The sequence below is a fragment of the Ahaetulla prasina genome, chromosome 4 (genome assembly GCF_028640845.1).
Source record: "Ahaetulla prasina isolate Xishuangbanna chromosome 4, ASM2864084v1, whole genome shotgun sequence".
Lineage (NCBI taxonomy): Eukaryota > Metazoa > Chordata > Lepidosauria > Squamata > Colubridae > Ahaetulla > Ahaetulla prasina.
Window position 1 is genome coordinate 91,516,512 of NC_080542.1, and position 17,738 is coordinate 91,534,249.

The following is a 17,738-nucleotide window of genomic DNA, read 5'->3' on the forward strand; positions in this document are numbered from 1 at the left end:
GAGGGCCAGAGACAGAGGTCATTCCTCTGCCCTGGTCCTATTAGATCTCTCAGCGGCTTTTGATACCATCGACCATGGTATCCTGCTGGAGGGGTTGGGAGTGGGAGGCACCGTTTATCGGTGGTTCTCCTCCTATCTCTCCGACCGGTCGCAGACGGTGTTGACAGGGGGGCAGAGGTCGACCGCGAGACACCTCACTTGTGGGGTGCTGCAGGGGTCGATTCTCTCGCCCCTCTGTTCAACATCTATATGAAGCCGTTGGGTGAGTTCATCAGTGGCTTCGGGGTGAGATATCAGCTGTACGCTGACGATACTCAGCTGTACTTTTCCACCCCGGGCCACCCCAATGAAGCTGTCGAAGTGTTGTCCCGGTGTTTGGAAGCCGTACGGGTCTGGATGGGGAGGAACAGGCTCAAGCTCAATCCCTCCAAGACGGAGTGGCTGTGGATGCCGGCACCCCGATACAGTCAGCTGCAGCCGCAGCTGACTGTTGAAGCAGTTATTGGCCCCAAAGGAGGGAGTGCATAACTTGGGTGTTCTCCTGGATGCACGGCTGTCGTTTGAAGATCATTTGGCGGCCGTCTCCAGGAGAGCCTTTCACCAGGTTCGCCTGGTTCGCCAGTTGCGCCCCTTCCTTGATCGGGATGCCCTATGCACAGTCACTCATGCTCTTGTTACCTCCCGCCTGGATTATTGCAATGCTCTCTACATGGGGCTCCCCTTGAGATGCACTCGGAGGCTTCAGTTGGTCCAGAATGCAGCTGCGCGGGTGATAGAGGGAGTCTCACGTAGCTCCCATGTGACACCTCTCCTGCGCAGACTGCACTGGCTTCCTGTTGCCTTTCGGGTGCATTTCAAAGTTCTGGTTACCACCTTTAAAGCGCTCCATGGCTTGGGACCTGGGTACTTACGGGACTGCCTGCTGTTACCTCATGCCTCCCACCGACCCGTACGCTCACACAGAGAGGGTCTTCTCAGGGTGCCGTCTGCCAAACAATGTCGGCTGGCAGCCCCCAGGGGAAGATCCTTCTCTGTGGGGGCCCCTACTCTTTGGAATGAACTTCTCCCTGGTTTACGTCAAATACCTGACCTTCGGACTTTTCGCCGCAAACTGAAAACATATCTGTTTGTTCGTGCGGGGCTTTCTTAAATTGTCTAGTTTTAAATTTTAAATTTCTTTCTAGTTTTAATTTGGGGTCTTTTAGATTTTTAACTGTTTTAATTTCGGCCACACTGTATAATAAGTTTTTTAATTTATTTTAACTGTACATTGTTTCTTTTTACTTTGGCTGTACACCGCACTGAGTCCTTCGGGAGAAGGGCGGTTTATAATAGAATAGAATAGAATAGAATTTTTATTGGCCAAGTATGATTGGACACACAAGGAATTTGTCTTGGTGCATATGCTCTCAGTGTACATAAAAGAAAAGATATGTTCATCAAGGTACAACATTTACAACACAATTGATGATCAATATATCAATATAAATCATAAGGATTGCCAGCAACAAGTTATAGTCATACAGTCATAAGTGGAAAGAGATTGGTGATGGGAACTATGAAACGATTAATAGTAGTGCAGATTTAGTAAATAGTCTGACAGTGTTGAGGGAATTATTTGTTTAGCAGAGTGATGGCCTTCGGGGAAAAACTGTTCTTGTGTCTAGTTGTTCTGGTCGTTTTGAGGGTAGGAGTTGAAACAGTTTATGTCCAGGGTGCGAGGGATCTGCAAATATTTTCACGGCCCTCTTCTTGATTCGTGCAGTATACAGGTCCTCAATGGAAGGCAGGTTGGTAGCAATTATTTTTTCTGCAGTTCTAATTATCCTCTGAAGTCTGTGTTTTTCTTGTTGGGTTGCAGAACCGAACCAGACAGTTATAGAGGTGCAAATGACAGACTCAATAATTCCTCTGTAGAATTGGATCAGCAGCTCCTTGGGCAGTTTGAGCTTACTGAGTTGGCGCAGAAAGAACATTCTTTGTTGTCCTTTTTTAATGATGTTTTTGATGTTAGCTGTCCATTTGAGATCTTGCGATATGATAGAACCCAGAAATTTGAAGGTTTCTACTGTTGATACTGTGTTGTCAAGTATTGTGAGAGGTGGAAGTATGGAAGGGTTTTTCCTAAAGTCTACCACCATTTCTACGGTTTTGAGTGTGTTCAGTTCCAGATTGTTTTGGTTGCACCACAAGGCTAGTCGTTCGACCTCTCGTCTATATGCGGATTCGTCATTGTCTCGAATGAGACCAATCACTGTTGTGTCATCTGCGAACTTCAGTAGCTTAACAGATGGATCATTGGAGATGCAGTCATTGGTATACAGAGAGAAGAGAAGTGGGGAGAGCACACAGCCTTGGGGGCCCCTGTGCTAATTGTACAGGTATTTGATGTGATCTTGCTTAGCTTCACCTGCTGCTTCCTGTTTGTTAGGAAGCTTGTGATCCACTTACAAGTCTGTTCCGGTACCTGTAGCTGGTTTAGCTTAGTTAGAAGAATGTCTGGAATGATGGTATTGAATGCTGAACTAAAGTCTACAAAAAGGACCCTTGCATAGGTCTTTGGAGACTCAAGATGTTGTAGGATGTAGTGCAGAGCCATATTAACAGCATCATCTGTTGATCTATTTGCTCGGTATGCAAATTGCAAGGGGTCTAACAGCGGATCCCTGATGGTTTTCAGGTAGGAAAGCACTAGCCTTTCAAAGGTTTTCATGACTAAATCTAATAAAATGAATAAAATAAATAAATAAATAAATAAATCCTAGGATTAAAGTATTTAATGGAAAATTAGATGGAAATTACCAAGATTACAAATAGTGTCACCAACTTGACAAAATTGTAAATCTATATGTAAAATGTAGCGTTCAGAAAATTCAAAACAATTGAATCTGACAGTAGTTTATCGCAATATCGACAAGATATATTTGTGTAGATGTGTAATTAGCAAACTTTCAACCCCATATTAAATTTCAGTTATATTCCGGTGTTATTACTGGCTGGGAATTATAGAAATTGTATACACAGGAATTTGGATTTCAACAATTTGAAGAACATTTGTTCCAAAGAATTAAGATGCATTGGATCTGCAGGAATCTGGTAGGTCTTAATCCTGAGTTAACACTTTCAGCTTTGCACTACCAAATGATTTGTTGTACATTATCAGGAAGTGTATCATTTTACTTCCAGAATAGTTAAAAATGGTTTGAAATAAGTTTGGGACTATGACATAGGCAAAATGTCTAAAAATCCCTAGAGCAAACAGAATTTGGTATGCCATAGATGTTCGTCACAATTATAATTTTCTTAACTTCATCATAATGCAAGAAACATTTTAAGCAACTTTTTAAATAAATTCTAATAATTTCAAGGATTTCTAACTTTTGGAGGCAGTTCCATCTAAAATTAGAAGATATTGATCAGCCCTGCACTTTGGGACTTTACCAAAGCTAAAAGAAATTGTCAGAAGTAAATAATGGTTATTGATTTCAAAGAGATAATTCTAGCAGCTTCCCTTGTTTTTGGAGAGAAGGAACCTTGTAAACATTTTGTTCTGGTTATCTATAATCTTCTATTATAAAATATTGTAAGACCCTTACCTTAGCATGTTCTAATACTGTACACTGCCTTAGCCCTCCTGGGAGGTACCAAATAACTAGAAAAGTTTTGTCTCTTTTAGAAAACATTGAAATTGTGTCTTATTTGTTGTTGCACTTCTATCAAGTTCTAACTTTTATTTTTCTTCATAAACCATAACGATGTAACTTTTAAAGTTGCCAAATTTGGTTTTATGGTTTGTATTAGTAGGAAGCAGATGAAAAAACAACACTATTGTTATGCAATTTGGCTCAAAACAAAGGACATAATTTGAGAATTTTACTCAAATTTATATCCTTTTCTTCCACCTTATTTTATAATTATGTCTTCTTTTATCCTTTGAAAAATAGTTTTATAATTTATGATAGGTTTTTAAAAAGTATTCCTTTAATATTCTAATTTGTGCATGGATTATATCTATCTGCTTGTCCTTTTAGCTGCCTTTCAGTATTTTTATAATTATAACCCACTTTTTATTATAACCAAAATATATTGCAGAATAGAATTCAAGATTTTAAAAATATGCAATAAGAACAATAACTGCCGAACTGTAACATCACAACAGCATATTAAAATATTAAAGTTGGGAAAACAAGAGTTATAGGTTTTTGTTCGTCATTAATCAATATTCACTTAAAACAGTGGTTCTCAACCTTTATAGTGCTGCGACCCCTTTAATACAATTCCCCACGATGTGGCGACCCCAACTGTAAAATTATTTTCGTTTTGAATTTATCGCGCCTGAAGCCATATTGGCTAGCGATCTGAACTGCTTGCGATTGCCTTGAGGACGGAGGCATTAAAGTGGAGACTCCTCCCCTATTAAATTTATTGCACCTGAAGCCAGATTAGGCTAGCGATTGGAACTGATTGCAGCTGGCTTGAGAGGGAGACATCAGAGCAAAGATTTCTCTCTTTTTTAATTCATCGCGCCAGAAGCCAAATTCGGCTAGCGATTTGAAGAGCCTGCAGCTGGCTTGTGGAGTCAACCATTGAAGCACGATTCTTCGACTCGCAAGTATACTTCCCATATTTCCGATTGTCTTAGACAACCCCTGGCAAATCGTCATTCGACCCCCAATGGGGTCACGACCCACAGGTTGAGAACCGCTGACTTAAAACATACACAATGCATTCCTGCTGATTTGATGGAATGTTTTTAAATATATTTGGTTTAGCTGTACCACATTGAGATTATTTTCCTTCTTCCTTTTGTCATCCAAAAAGCTATGGGATAAGTACTGTAGAAAGAACGATGGTAACTATAACTCAGCTGGGAACTGAACTTGAGTCTGTCTAGATCAAGGGTCCTCAAATTTTTTAAACAGGGGCCAATACACGGTCCCTCAGACTGTTGGGGGAGTGGACTGGCTCTGGCTGGGTGTGGCTAAGTGGGCATGTGACTAGGTGGGCATTGCCAATTTAGCAGTCTAAACAATGCACACAAACTAAACTTTAATTTATTTTACTCCTGGGGGTGTTTTATTTGCTTTTGTTTGCATGTTGCTCTTTTGGTTGACTTTTCTTTTTACTAGATCCTTTTTTCAGTTGTTTAGGAATCTAGTGGACCACTTCAGGAAACTCAGTTTTGCAGCAATTCTTCTCAGCCTCAAGGAGCTTACAATCAGCAAGTCTCTCCCCCCGCTCTCTCTCTTTCTCTCTCTCTGGCTATCTTCTGGAGGCGGGGGAGGTCAAAAACAGCCTGGGAGGCCTCTGTGCCCCCCCTGTTTTTGGCCTGCAGAGTGCTACTGGAGGCGAGGGAGGCCAAAAACAGGACAATTTTTGGCTTCCTGGGGCATCCGCATGCCCCATTTTTCACCTCTCCTGCCTCCAGAAGCATATTCTGCAGGCCCAAAACAGGCTAAAATGGGCCTGGCCTCCTGGGGCTTCCGTGTGCCCTGTTTTTCACCTCACCCTTCTCTAGTAGCCCTCTGCAGGCCAAAAATGTTGGCGTTACCTTCCAGTTCCAGCCTGTGGGGCTTGCGAAGATAAGTACTGCACTTGGCTGAAGGGTGGGGGCAGGTGATGTGGACAGGGCAGCCTAGTGGTCCAATGTGGCTGGATTAATGGCTTTGGTGGGCCATAATTTGAGGACTCCTGGCTAGATTTCTATTGGGTGTTTGGTGCACTGTCAATAATGATTTTATTCTGTGGCTTTAAATGGTCACATTTACCCTTTGATCATCTTGATTGCAGTTATGTTGCTATCCTTATAAACTATCCTGTATATTTTAGTGGAACAGACAGTTTAAAAATAAAACATATATAGTTTAATATCTATAGAATCATCTCAGTAGCTGTGGAAGCTACCCCTTCTGTAATGAGACTCTGATCTAACAAATGTAAATCTGCTAGACATAATACTATGATAATAATATTGAATCAAATCCTAACTCAACTATTTTATTTATAATGATCCTTCCCCACCTGATGCCCCACCTAATGCAGTACCTTAGTAGACATGCTGACTAGAAAATGCACATTGAAACCTAGGCAATTTGAATAACATTTAAGGTATAACTACTATTAGGGTTGTACTATATGACATACAGAGGCCTATTGAGAGCTTTTTTAGATATACATGTTGTGGATAAGAACCATTAGATCATGAGTGACTGTAGTGTGGGCTCCGAGATTATATGTTAATTCTATCAGTTCAATGTATCTGTTTGAAATCAAATCATACTTATCCATAAATGAATCCAATATTGTACTTTTTTTTAGTTTTTTTCATTTTTATGATGACACCTTTTTATACACATTTCATTATTCTACAACAACTTTTATTTGAGTCGTGATGGTGCAGTGGTTAGAATGCAGTATTGCAGGCTACTTCTGCTGATTGTTGGCTGCCAGCAGTTTGGCAGTTTGATTCCCACCAGCTCAAGGTTGACTCAGCCTTCCATCCTTCCAAGGTTGGTAAAATGAGGATCCAGATTGTTGGGGGCAATATGCTGACTCTGTAAATCACTTAGAGAGTTGTAAAGCACTGTGAAGTGGCATATAAGTCTAAGTGCTATTGCTATTTGTGCAATTAATACTGAAACTGTGAAATGTACTGTGTTTTCCCGAAAATAAGACAGGGTCTTATTTTCTTTTGACCCCCAAACTATGGCCTTGGCCTTATTATTGGGGGGGGGGTCTTATTATTTTTGAGATGCAGGAGGCCTCTAAACATTGGCCTGCTGCAGGGGGACTGGTGCTGGAGCGCCAACCAGCTGCTTTGCCAGTGCAGCTCAGGCCACTGCCTCCAGCAATCATGACAGCTTTTAATTTGCTTCCTATGCAAACAGCATGAGGTGAGGTGGGGGGGCGAACGGTAGGGGAACATGCCCCATGCGCACCTGCCATCCACCTGGAACAGCCTCGCAGAAGCTGCTTCGGCAAACTATAGCTCGCACGCCCATTCTCTTAGTGGTGGCTGCAAATAAACTCTTGCCAGCCCTAGCGCTGTCAACCTGGGAGGAGGGGTACTGGCACTGGAGCTCTGAGCAGTGGCCAGTGTAGGCTGTCTGCGCAGCTATGAAGTGGGATTGGCATGGCCGGTTCTTGCCCGCAGCATTGCTGGCGAAGATCAGGTCAGAGTTGCTGCCGCCCGAGATCAGCAGGCCATATTTGGTGAGCCGGATGCACCTCTGCCACTCAGGAGAAGAAGAAAGAGAGGAGGTGCTGTGAGAGAGCCCTTTTCTGACATTCTTCTCCTCCTGGGGGGCAGCAGGGTGTTCACTCCCTGAATCAGGCTTGCCAATCTCAGGTGGTGAGGGGGAGTGGCAGGTGGGGAGGGATGGAGAGGCAGAGAAGCAAGATGCATGGAATGAGACAAGGCTCCCCTTGCCATCTCTTCTCCCTTCCCTCGCCAGCCATGGCAGGAGCTGGAAGTCAGGTAAGACACAGCAGAGAAGCGAGATGCAATCCAAAGCAGGGGTGGGATTCAGCCAGTTCGCACCACTTCGGGAGAACCGGTTGTTAACTTTCTGAGCAGTTTGCTGAACTTGTTGTTGGAAGAAATCATTAGGGCAGAGAACCGGTTGTTAAATTATTTGAATTTAATAATCCAAAGTACTTCATTGTAATACACCATTCCCATCTCCTGTATATAAACCCCAACTTAAGTGGCGAGCTAAAAATTAAAATAAAAAACCTGAATGTTTTAGGCAACAGGTCACCCAAAGGAAGAGCTGCTATGCGTTTGAGTTTCTGAGCCCACCAAGTCCTGGAATTTATTGCAGTGAGTAAAAACAGACAACTGACATAAAAATCTAGCAGGTTCTAGACATTAAAATTACTGATCAAACTAACAAGGAAAGGACTTTTTCATGTAGCAACATCCTGATGTGGGGAAGGCATGCCTTTATATTTCACCTTTGGGTTGTTCCATCTCATTCCATGTGTCTCGCTTTTCCGCCTCCCCATTCCTCCCCACCTGCCACTCCCCCTCACCGGCTGAGATCGGCAAGCCTGATTCAGGAAGCTGAACATGCTGCTGCCCCCAGGAGGAGAAGGTCAGAAATGGGCTCTCTCACAATGTCTCCTCTTTATTCTTCTCCCAAGTGGCAGTGATGTGTCCGGCTCACTGAATCTGGCCTACTGATCTTGGGCGGCAGCGGCTCTGACCTGATCCTTGCTGGCAATACTGTGGGCAAGAACCGGCCACACCGATCCCGCTTCATGGCTGCGCAGACAGCCCACACCAGCCACTGCTCAGAGCTCCGGCGCCAATACCCCTCCCCCCAGGTCAACAGGGCTAGGTCTGGCAAGAGTTTGTTTGCGGCTGCCACTAAGAGAAGGGGTGAGCAAGCTATGGTTTGTGGGAGCGGCCTCTGCGAGGCCATTTCGGGTGGATGGCAGGTGCACGTGGGGCATGTTACCCCACCATTCACCCCCTGCCTCGCCTCACCTCATGCTGTTTGCACAGCAGCTGCGCATGTGTTTAAGTATTTAGGGGGGGTTATTTTTTGGGGGGGGGCTTATTATAACACATGCACTCAAAAGCCCAATTGGGCTTATTATCTGGACATGTCTTATTTTCAGGAAAACACAGTATCTCCTCTGGGGAACTGCAGACAGAATCCAATGAAGATGTAAAGAATCTTTTAATTGTACTATACATTGTTATAATAAATCCACCTTTATCAAAATTTCATTGATTTGTCTTCATTGTTCATTTGTGTTCATTTTGTTGTTTGGATTTTTGTGTGTGCTGTGTATATTATGATTGCACTAGAAAAAAGTCTGATGGCAAATGCTTTAGGAACACCTGGTTTAAACTGTGGAGGAAAAGATACATTGCAGAGTTTGGCATATAAATCCATGATCACTCCAGTATTTTTTGTTTTTACCTTATTTTCATGTTTAAAAATAACTCTGCAATGGGAAAGTTGGAATATCATAAGGAATACAGAAAATACTGTATAACCTTGTGGCTTTATTCTTCATTGGTGTTTAATTCATCTTTTATATTCTGCCATTTGGGGTTAGGGCAGTTTCTGTTTTTCTCATCATTTGCAGCATTGGAGAATCTAATTAAGTACTTATTAAAATGTTTCAATTGTAATTTTATGGTGTCCAGTAGTAGCTATTCCCAGTTAAGTTTTAACCATGGTAATTTTGTGGAATATAATAAACAAACAAAAAAAGAATATAAGAGTTAATAGTGAATATATTGAATTGAATAGTGGGTTAGTTCCAGATTGAACCACTTTTGTATTAGATAACTGCAACCCCAAAGCAACATTGGATTCCTTAAAATGCTTCTTTCTATATTAGTTCATTCCAGTCTACAGGAAGAACTGCTTTAAAATACTGATAATAAACAATTAGACATATTTTTTCCTTAGCATTTTTTCTTGCAAGGGCTGGGCATGTTTCTTTTTTTAATCAAATACATGATTGTAACAGAAATTGACCTACTGGCTTGTTGCCCAAGTCTGCTGTCATGGGCTAAGAGTGACTGGCCCAAAGACATCCAGATGCTTCCATGCCTTAAGGGAGAAACAGAACTCATTGCCTGGTTTGTAGTTTTAACCACTAGACCAAACCACTAGTCTTCAAACAACCAGCCACAATACTAATATTAATTTGAGCTAGAATCAATAGTTAATTAAAAACTATTTTAATTTGATCAATGTTCTTAAAAATAACTCAGAGTTATTTGTAAGACAATATACTGTATGCTGTTGCCATAGGTAGACAATTATATTGCAGTATGTTACCTGTTAGGAACTTGTATTTTTTCCAACATGATTAACACATGCAAACAGAATTGTGGCCTTTAAAAACCTAGTAACATTTATACTGCTTTGTTTAACTGATTTATGCAGTTCTTTGATTATATTTTTAAAACATTTAAACAAAATTATATTCTGCAGTCATTCTAGATGGAATTTTCAGATCAATGGTGCTCTGAGAATTGCTAGAAGATCCTGAGAATCTTGGGAAATACAATTCTAAAAAACGGGGGAGCTTCTACGATAAACACCAAGACACCTCCTAAATGCATGCAAGAACAAGCAAAGGTGTATATCAGTAACTGTTCTGTACAAACTCTTCAAGGTTGCTTAGTCTTTCTACTTCATCGCTTTTAATGGTGAACAAAGAACGTCAGAAATCAAATAAACTCTAAGATAGAAATGTCCCAGCTGCAACCAGCATAAATTGCTGAGGCACCAATTTTCAGGATGTTCACCATAGGTCATGTTGATTGAGGTTCCTGAAAATTTATTCAGCTTGTAAAAATTGGACTCCAAGTTGTTCAGTACACGGTTGCATACTCCTGTACTCAATTTGTTTGGCAAAACATATATGAATTTCCACCCACTTTGGGGTATGTTAAACAACACCCAATTGAATTAGGATATAACATGCTTAGCTGCTGATTTCTTCCCTTCCTCCCACAAATACATTCATCTTTGCCTGCCCAGATGTTACAGAGTTTGCTATTCTCTCTTCTTTTGACCCAGTTCTCCAGGATCTGAACCACCTAGTGTTTTGCTGCCATCTATGGTCCAGAGCTGTGCTTTTCTTTCTGGGGATTCTGCAGATTCCTTCCCTGGCTTTGTACTAGGTGCAAGTGATTCTAAGCAATTTAAACCTTTTTATTTTCTCTGCCATCACCAATAAGCCTCAATTGTTAATTTGACAGAGCCCAAACAGAAAGAAATGTTGACATGTAACATTCATCTGCTTCACGGCAATTCATTGTTTCATATACAGAAGAAGCACTACCATTTTTTAAAATGTTACTTATATCTGTTATGAAGTTTTCAAGTTTACTTGTGAATCCTACTTCCATAACGCTTGCTTGGCAGGTGTAAACCTTAAATGGCTTTCAACTAAGCAGTAAATTAATTATATTAATAAAAATATGAATTAGGATTTTTACAAAAGTCAAGCCATTCAAAATTGAAATGATATTGAGTAGAAATAGGGAATTGGCTGCCTTGGTGCAGGCTAGTTTTGATGCTTTTCCTCAGCCTGAGACTATTTAGGCAAGATATACTGTAGTTTTGGATGCGCTGCAGTTCCTTGGATTTGGACTAGACTGGCCACAGGAATCCTGTTGTGCGGCACCCAACATCATCCCCTGGATATTCATATGGGCCCCACCTTGCCTGCCTTTAACCATTCTTTAAATGACTCTTCCTCCAAGCCTTGATGCTGAGCAGGCCCTTTTAAGTGAAAGGAAGGGTGGAAGGTTGCTTCTGTTCTCTTGGACAGGAGTTGTTTTATATATGGCTCTTTTTTCATGTATTGCTCTCTGCATTGGTAGGACTAATATCTACGAAAAATTGCTCCCAGCATATTATAGACTTTCATTTATCCAGTCTTTCCTATATATTGTGCTATTCTATAGCTCAAGTATTTCATCATTAGAAAAAGAAAATAAATACATTTATTTATACATTTAAATGCCAAGGATAGTCATTCATGCACTCATGTAATAGTTCAGCAGCACTGTTTGAGGGGGTAGCTCCCATTACTTGCCCTAGCTTCTGTACATCTAGCAGTTTGGAAGCTTGCAAATATGAGTAGATAGATTGGTACCACTTCAGTGGGAAGTTAACAGCATTCTGTGTGTTTCAGTGTAGTCATGGCGACCATGACCATGGAAGCATCTTTGGATTATGCTGGCTCCCTTGTCTAAGAAACAGAGGTGAGCACCGCGCCCTAGAAATGGACATGACTGCGCAGGAGAAACCGTTACCATTTTAAAAAATCCTTGGTAAAATTACATTTTGCAGAAAATTTACTTTCTTTAGAATAGGTATATTAGAAATTTCCCTAAGCATTATGTATTCATTTATAAACGCACAGTAGTATTGGAAAATCAATCAATATAGCTATTTTTTTCATTCTTCCCAATAATATATACTGAATTTGTATTTAACCCATTGTAGATAATTTGATACTGCTTCTGTGAATCCTTACAGAGAATTGTATTCTCCATGTACATTAGTAATAAGTGTAAATTGATTGTAGTGTATCACAACATGAAAAAGGAACAGTAGAATGCAGTGGATTTTTAGTAAACATTCTTCATTCTTAATGGATCTTATATTGATAGGTATACAATTATAAAAATATAATAAAAATACATGGCAAGAGAAATAAAAACTAACCAAAGAAATCAAAAGAATATAGAAAGTTAAACTGTATGGTTGAACAAGAACATTTAAAATTTTGCCAAGAACATTTAAAACATTTAAAAAATTAGTATGAAAAATAAATTCATACTAATTAAGGGAGCACAATCCAAAAACTGGGGTGGAACCATCTTAAACCATATTATATTCACAGCAGGTTAAATGAGACGCCCATTTTAAGAGCTAGAACCCAAAGGAAAGAAATGCAGAGAGGTAAAAAAATGATTTCTGAGATGCAACGGTTGTTGGTTCATGGGGAATGTTTCCAACTTTTGCCAGTTATAGCTGGGTTGATGTAGAATATATTTTCTATTTTGATTTTTTAATTTGGATTCTCCTTAGTGATCTAGGTCATAAAGATTGGTCTACAATCTGTGAAATATTAGCAGCTGGAATTAAAAAGATAATTTCTCTTTGTTTAAAAGACAGACCCTTTCTTTCCAACAGGATCTTTTTCTGCAGCCCTTCTTGTCTTCCAGGATCCAAAAATTTGACCAGATGAAACAGGCTGCTGTAAAGTAACCTCAGGAGTAGCTGAAAAGTGCCAGAAGATGGCACTCTATGCCCAGTAAGAATGCTTTTCAGAGTCACTGTATCTCAGTATACCATTCCAACTTGCATGTTTTTCTAAGCTTTTCCCTCAACAGGTGTATACATTTTGAAGTAGCAAAAGACTCATATGGTAGCATCTAAAAAATAGGAGAGAAAAGAAAAACCTAAAACCAGCTTACTGCAATTTTAATGGTAAACGTCTCATTAAATTTAAGGTTTCCAAAATATCTCAAATAGCAAAACTTTAGAGTAGCATAGAGTACCTTCCATCAAATCCAGGACGGGGCAAGATAATCAGCCAAATATGAATTTTGCCTCCATTAAAATCTAGATAGGGATGAATCCATAAACATGTGATAGAAATATGATGTGCTGTATCTGAAGTATTTACTGTATTTAACTAGAAAAGCATGTTAGGGCTTTTTCTCTAATATTATGAGAAGTAATCTTAAAGTTCTCAATGCTTTGACAAATCAAGATTACCCAGTAGGTTGTAAATTATTTTTTTAAAATAAATATTTTAGATCACTCGTTCTGTCAGAGCAACTGAGAAGCAAACATACTTTAATTGATAAAATAAAACAATTACTGAAATATTGCAAATAATAAAAATCAACTACCTATATGTGAGATGCGAAATTTGGATAGGAGTTTATCTTGGTCTGTCAAGAAAATCCTGAGCTAAAGGAGATCAGTGAAGAAACTACAAATATTTTGAGCAACTAACAAATGAAGTATAAATTGCTTGGCAATATGGCTACTTCTTGAATTCTACAGCCATAAAACATAGAGTGCCTATTTCGGTCTTGTTTCATAAATTTTGTGTATAGAAGTAAGCTGCAGAATTCTGCATAGAGCAGAAGGAAATAAGAACAAATTTCCAGAGCAGTTTGCAATGTCGCTGCCGGACTATAGTAATTGAGAAAGAAAACCCTCATCTCTGGCTATTCTCTACATAGGTCAAATCAGCAATGAAAATATGTGTAAAATTCCCAAAGAATTTCTTCCTTCATTGAATATTATTTCAAGAGCAAAACTGGAATAATGATTAGGACCCAAGACAGAATTTAAGAAGCCCAGATTCATATCACACCATAGTCATCATGGAAGTGATTGGATGGCTTTACATATGTAATAAAAATTCAAATCTGAATATGACTTTATCACACAGTTAGACACAACATTCTTCCTACAACTGTAGTGAGGAAGGAGGATGTCATTGTCTTTTTGATCAATATTTCCCATTAGATTGTTTTAGGGATAAAATTGAAAGTGAAAATACCGTGCGTGCCACCCTTAGCTGCCTGAACAAAGAATGGGTCACTTTCGTTTTGCTCTCTCTCTATAACAAATAAATAAGTGGAACAGATCACTATCAATTCCCTATCACTCCCCAGATTAAATAATAAACATAAATAGATTATAGAGCCTGAAAATATAATGTAATGGATCTGTCTATGGACTAAATAATGCAAGGAAAATGGGCAACACAGAGCTGGTTTGTCAAACTGTTTGATTGGGATCTTACCTGCTGACTGAGTGTTACAAGAGACTTTGTAAGAGAGCCATATACTTAGGAAGCATATAAATGTAGCTAAAAATCCAAAGACCTATTTAAAAAAAAAAAGCATCAGCAAAGGAGCCATACATAAAAATATCTTACATTAAGTTTCTATAGATTCTAAATAATATTAAACAGCCTTTAACATTTCAAAGAATGTATCAATTGTGATCAGAGGTTAGTAATAAATACCCAAATAGACATTTACTGCAAGTACTGTCAAATGAATACATTTTTGTCCTCCCACTCTCTATTATTCCAACCAGCAGAAATCTGCTTGCAAATTATTGTTTGCAATTTGTAACAAATTGTTTTAAGTATAGTAGTAATTGGAAAGAGTGAGCTTTGTCCACTATCACCTTTCCAAGACAGATTTTCTTTTTTTTCCCCCATGTAAACCATAGAATAAAATAACAGAGTTGGAAGGTACCTTTGAGGTCTTCTAGTCCAACCCCTTGCTTAGGCAAGAAATCCTACACCATTTCAGACAAATGGTTATCCAACATCTTCTTAAAAACTTCCAGTGTTGGGAGCATTCACAACTTCTGGAAGCAAGTTGTTCCACTGATTAATTGTTCTGTCAGGAAATTTCTCCTTAGTTCTAAGTTGCTTCTTTCCTTGATCAGTTTCCACCCATTGCTTCTTGTTCCACTCTCAGGTGTTTTGGGGAATAGTTTGACTCCCTCTTTTTTGTGGCAACCCCTGAGATATTGGAACACTGCTATCATGTCTCCCCTAGTCCTTCTTTTCATTAAAGTAGACCGAGTGTCAGCAACTCTGGAGCAGCATGCAGCTCTTTGGGCCCCTTGTTGTGGCTCCCTGCCAAACTGGATCCCACCATTGGCTGGCCCACCCCTCGCCTTCCCCTCCCTGTCATTCCTCACCTGAGAAGGTAAGAGTGACAGCAGCGGATGGAGACCCGCTCCATATTCCAGAGTGGGAGCAAAGTGGTCCTGTATTTCCCTCTTCTTCTGGCCCTTGTTGTGCTGCACACAACTGGGGCGCTTGGGGAAATGCACAACTTTCTTTCCACTCCGAGACACTGGCCCAGCTCAGCAGCGGCTCACACCGGCGTTCTCACTGCCTGCATGGCCTGCTTGCTGCTCTTGTGCTGCTTGCTGCGCCTTGTGCAGCACTTAAATTTAGTGCCTTCACAAGGGGGAGACAGTGTCCCCTGCTCCACCTGGAGCCCATTACAACACAGAGCACTGGCTGCACCAGGCCCGGCCAGTGTCTTGGGGCAGAGAGAAAGTCGTGCATCTCCCTGAGCGACCAATGCTGTCCATCATAATGGGCTCCAGGAGGAGCAGGGGACGTTGTCTCCCCCATTGTGAAGCATGCTAAATTTAAGTGTGCTGCACAAGGTGCTGCAAGAACAGCGAGCAGGCTATGGAGGCGGTGGGAGCACCGGCGTCAGCCGCCAATGTCTCCGGGCAGAGAGAAAGTTGCATGTCTCCCCAAATGATAGAGGTGTGTGCAGCACCAAAAAGGGCTGGAAGAAGAAGCAAGTACAGGGCTGCTTCGCTCTCATTCTGGAATATAGAACAAGTCTCCATCTGCGGCTGTCGCCCTTACCTTCTCAGACGAGGAGTGACTGGGAGGGGAAGGAGCGGGGCCAGCCAGTGGTGGGTTCAGCCGGCAGGAAACCACAGCCGGGGGACGAAAGAGCTTCATTTATCTGGGAACCTGAAATTACTTTTGATTTAAATCATATAGTAAAAAGTACCCAAAGAAGAAAGAACAACATCAGCCAAAAAAAAAGCTCCTTGCCTGTTTTTGAAAATGATACATGAGGGCACACACACACACACACACACACACACACACACACACACACACGAGACAGAGAGAGAGAGAGAGAGAGAGAGAGAGAGAGATATGAAAGGGAGGGGGGGAGAAAGAGGAGGGAGAGAGAGAGAAAGAAAAACTGAGAGAGATGAGAGAGAGAGAGGGAGAAAGATAAGAGATGAGAGAGAAAGAGACTGAGGGGGAGGGGAGAGTTAGATGAGAGGCGGGGAGAGGATCTTTGAAAGATATAGTTCAATGGTTCTGAGATCTTGTCTGCCAGTTCCTTCAGAACCTTGGGGTGTAATCCATCTGGTCCTGGTGACTTCAACTCATTTAGGATAGACAGGTGCTCACTTACCATTTTCTTCCCTATTTTAATTGATATTCCTAATCTGTTTTTTGTGGTGCTGTTTTTGGTAGGTTAGACTGTTTTTTCCCTTTGTGTAAAGACAGGTGCAAAAAATGAGCTAAGTAGTTCTGCTTTCTCCCTGTTGCTTGTCACCTTCTTGCCACTTTCTCCCAGCAGTGGACCGATTGTTTCCTTGACTTTTTTCTTGTTTTTAACATGTTGGAAGAAACTTTGTTATTTTTTACTTTTGTTCATTGTGAGCCTTAGCTTTCCTCACTTCATCTTTGTAGGCTCAGGCTATTTGCTGATATTCTGCTTTAGTTATGTGCCCCTCTTTCCACTTTCTATACTTGTCCTTTTTGTCTTTCAATTTGTCTGAGAGCTCTTTATGCAGCCATGTTAGTTTCTTTTGAGAGCTGTTATTGTTCTTCTTCATTGGTATTGTGCTAGTCTGGGCTTTTATAATATCACTTTTCAAAATTTTCCAAGGTTCTTGAGTTGTTTTCTCCTTGAGGATTCTCATCCATAGAATCCTTCCCAAGCCCTCCCTAAGTTTATCGAAATTAGCTCTCTTATAAAGTCCAAGACTCTAGTTTAACTTTGTTCTACTACTTGTGCTTGCATAATGTTGAATTCCAATATTGCATGATCACTTGCCTCCAAGGTTCATGTAGCTTCAACACATTCTATCATTTCATCTCTGTTAGTGAGAATTAAGTCCCCTTGTTCCCTTCTCTGCTTTTTGGGAAACAAAGTTGTCTGCTAGGTTTGTTAGGAACCTGTTGGATCTTTCATTTGGTACAGAGTTTGTCTTCCAGTTGATGTCAGGGTAGTTAAAATCCCCATTACTATTGTGATGTGTTTCCTATATACTTTAGTTAGCTGACTGGAAAAAAGTTCATCTACTTCCTCTGTTTGGTTGGGTGGCCTATAGATAGACCTAAGGCAATGTCATCCCCCCCTCCTTTAATATTGACCTGAATTTTCATCATTGTTGTGCTCTATTTCTGTAGAGATGTAGCTATTTCTTATTTATAGTGCAACTCCACCTCCTCTTTTATTTGGTATATTTCTTTTAAATAATTTAAATCCCTCTAGCTGTAGGTTCCATTTGTGGGTTTCATCCCACCAAATTTCAGTAATGGCAACAATATCATATCTGCCCTCATTTATTTAAATTTCTAATTCACCATTTATTTCTCATACTCTATGCATTGGTGTATAGACATTTAAGTCCATTTTGATTGACCCT

General features: G+C 40.5%; 1 protein-coding gene across 5 annotated transcripts in view; it reads right to left on the reverse strand.

The window, feature by feature from the left end:
* CMTM7 (CKLF like MARVEL transmembrane domain containing 7) overlaps positions 1–17,738 on the reverse strand; it is a 55,523-nt gene that overhangs the window by 13,447 nt on the left and 24,338 nt on the right. For 4 of the 5 annotated variants that reach the window (XR_009155152.1, XM_058183765.1, XM_058183762.1 and 1 more), the window contains one exon: positions 14,317–14,398. Coding sequence is in view for 4 of the 5 variants with exons in the window: in XM_058183765.1 (XP_058039748.1) it covers positions 14,317–14,398 (82 nt within the window). In the remaining variant the exon portion in view is untranslated. Of the gene's footprint in view, positions 1–12,098; positions 12,926–14,316; positions 14,399–17,738 lie in introns of those variants that run through there. The other variant, XM_058183764.1, reaches the window with a different exon arrangement.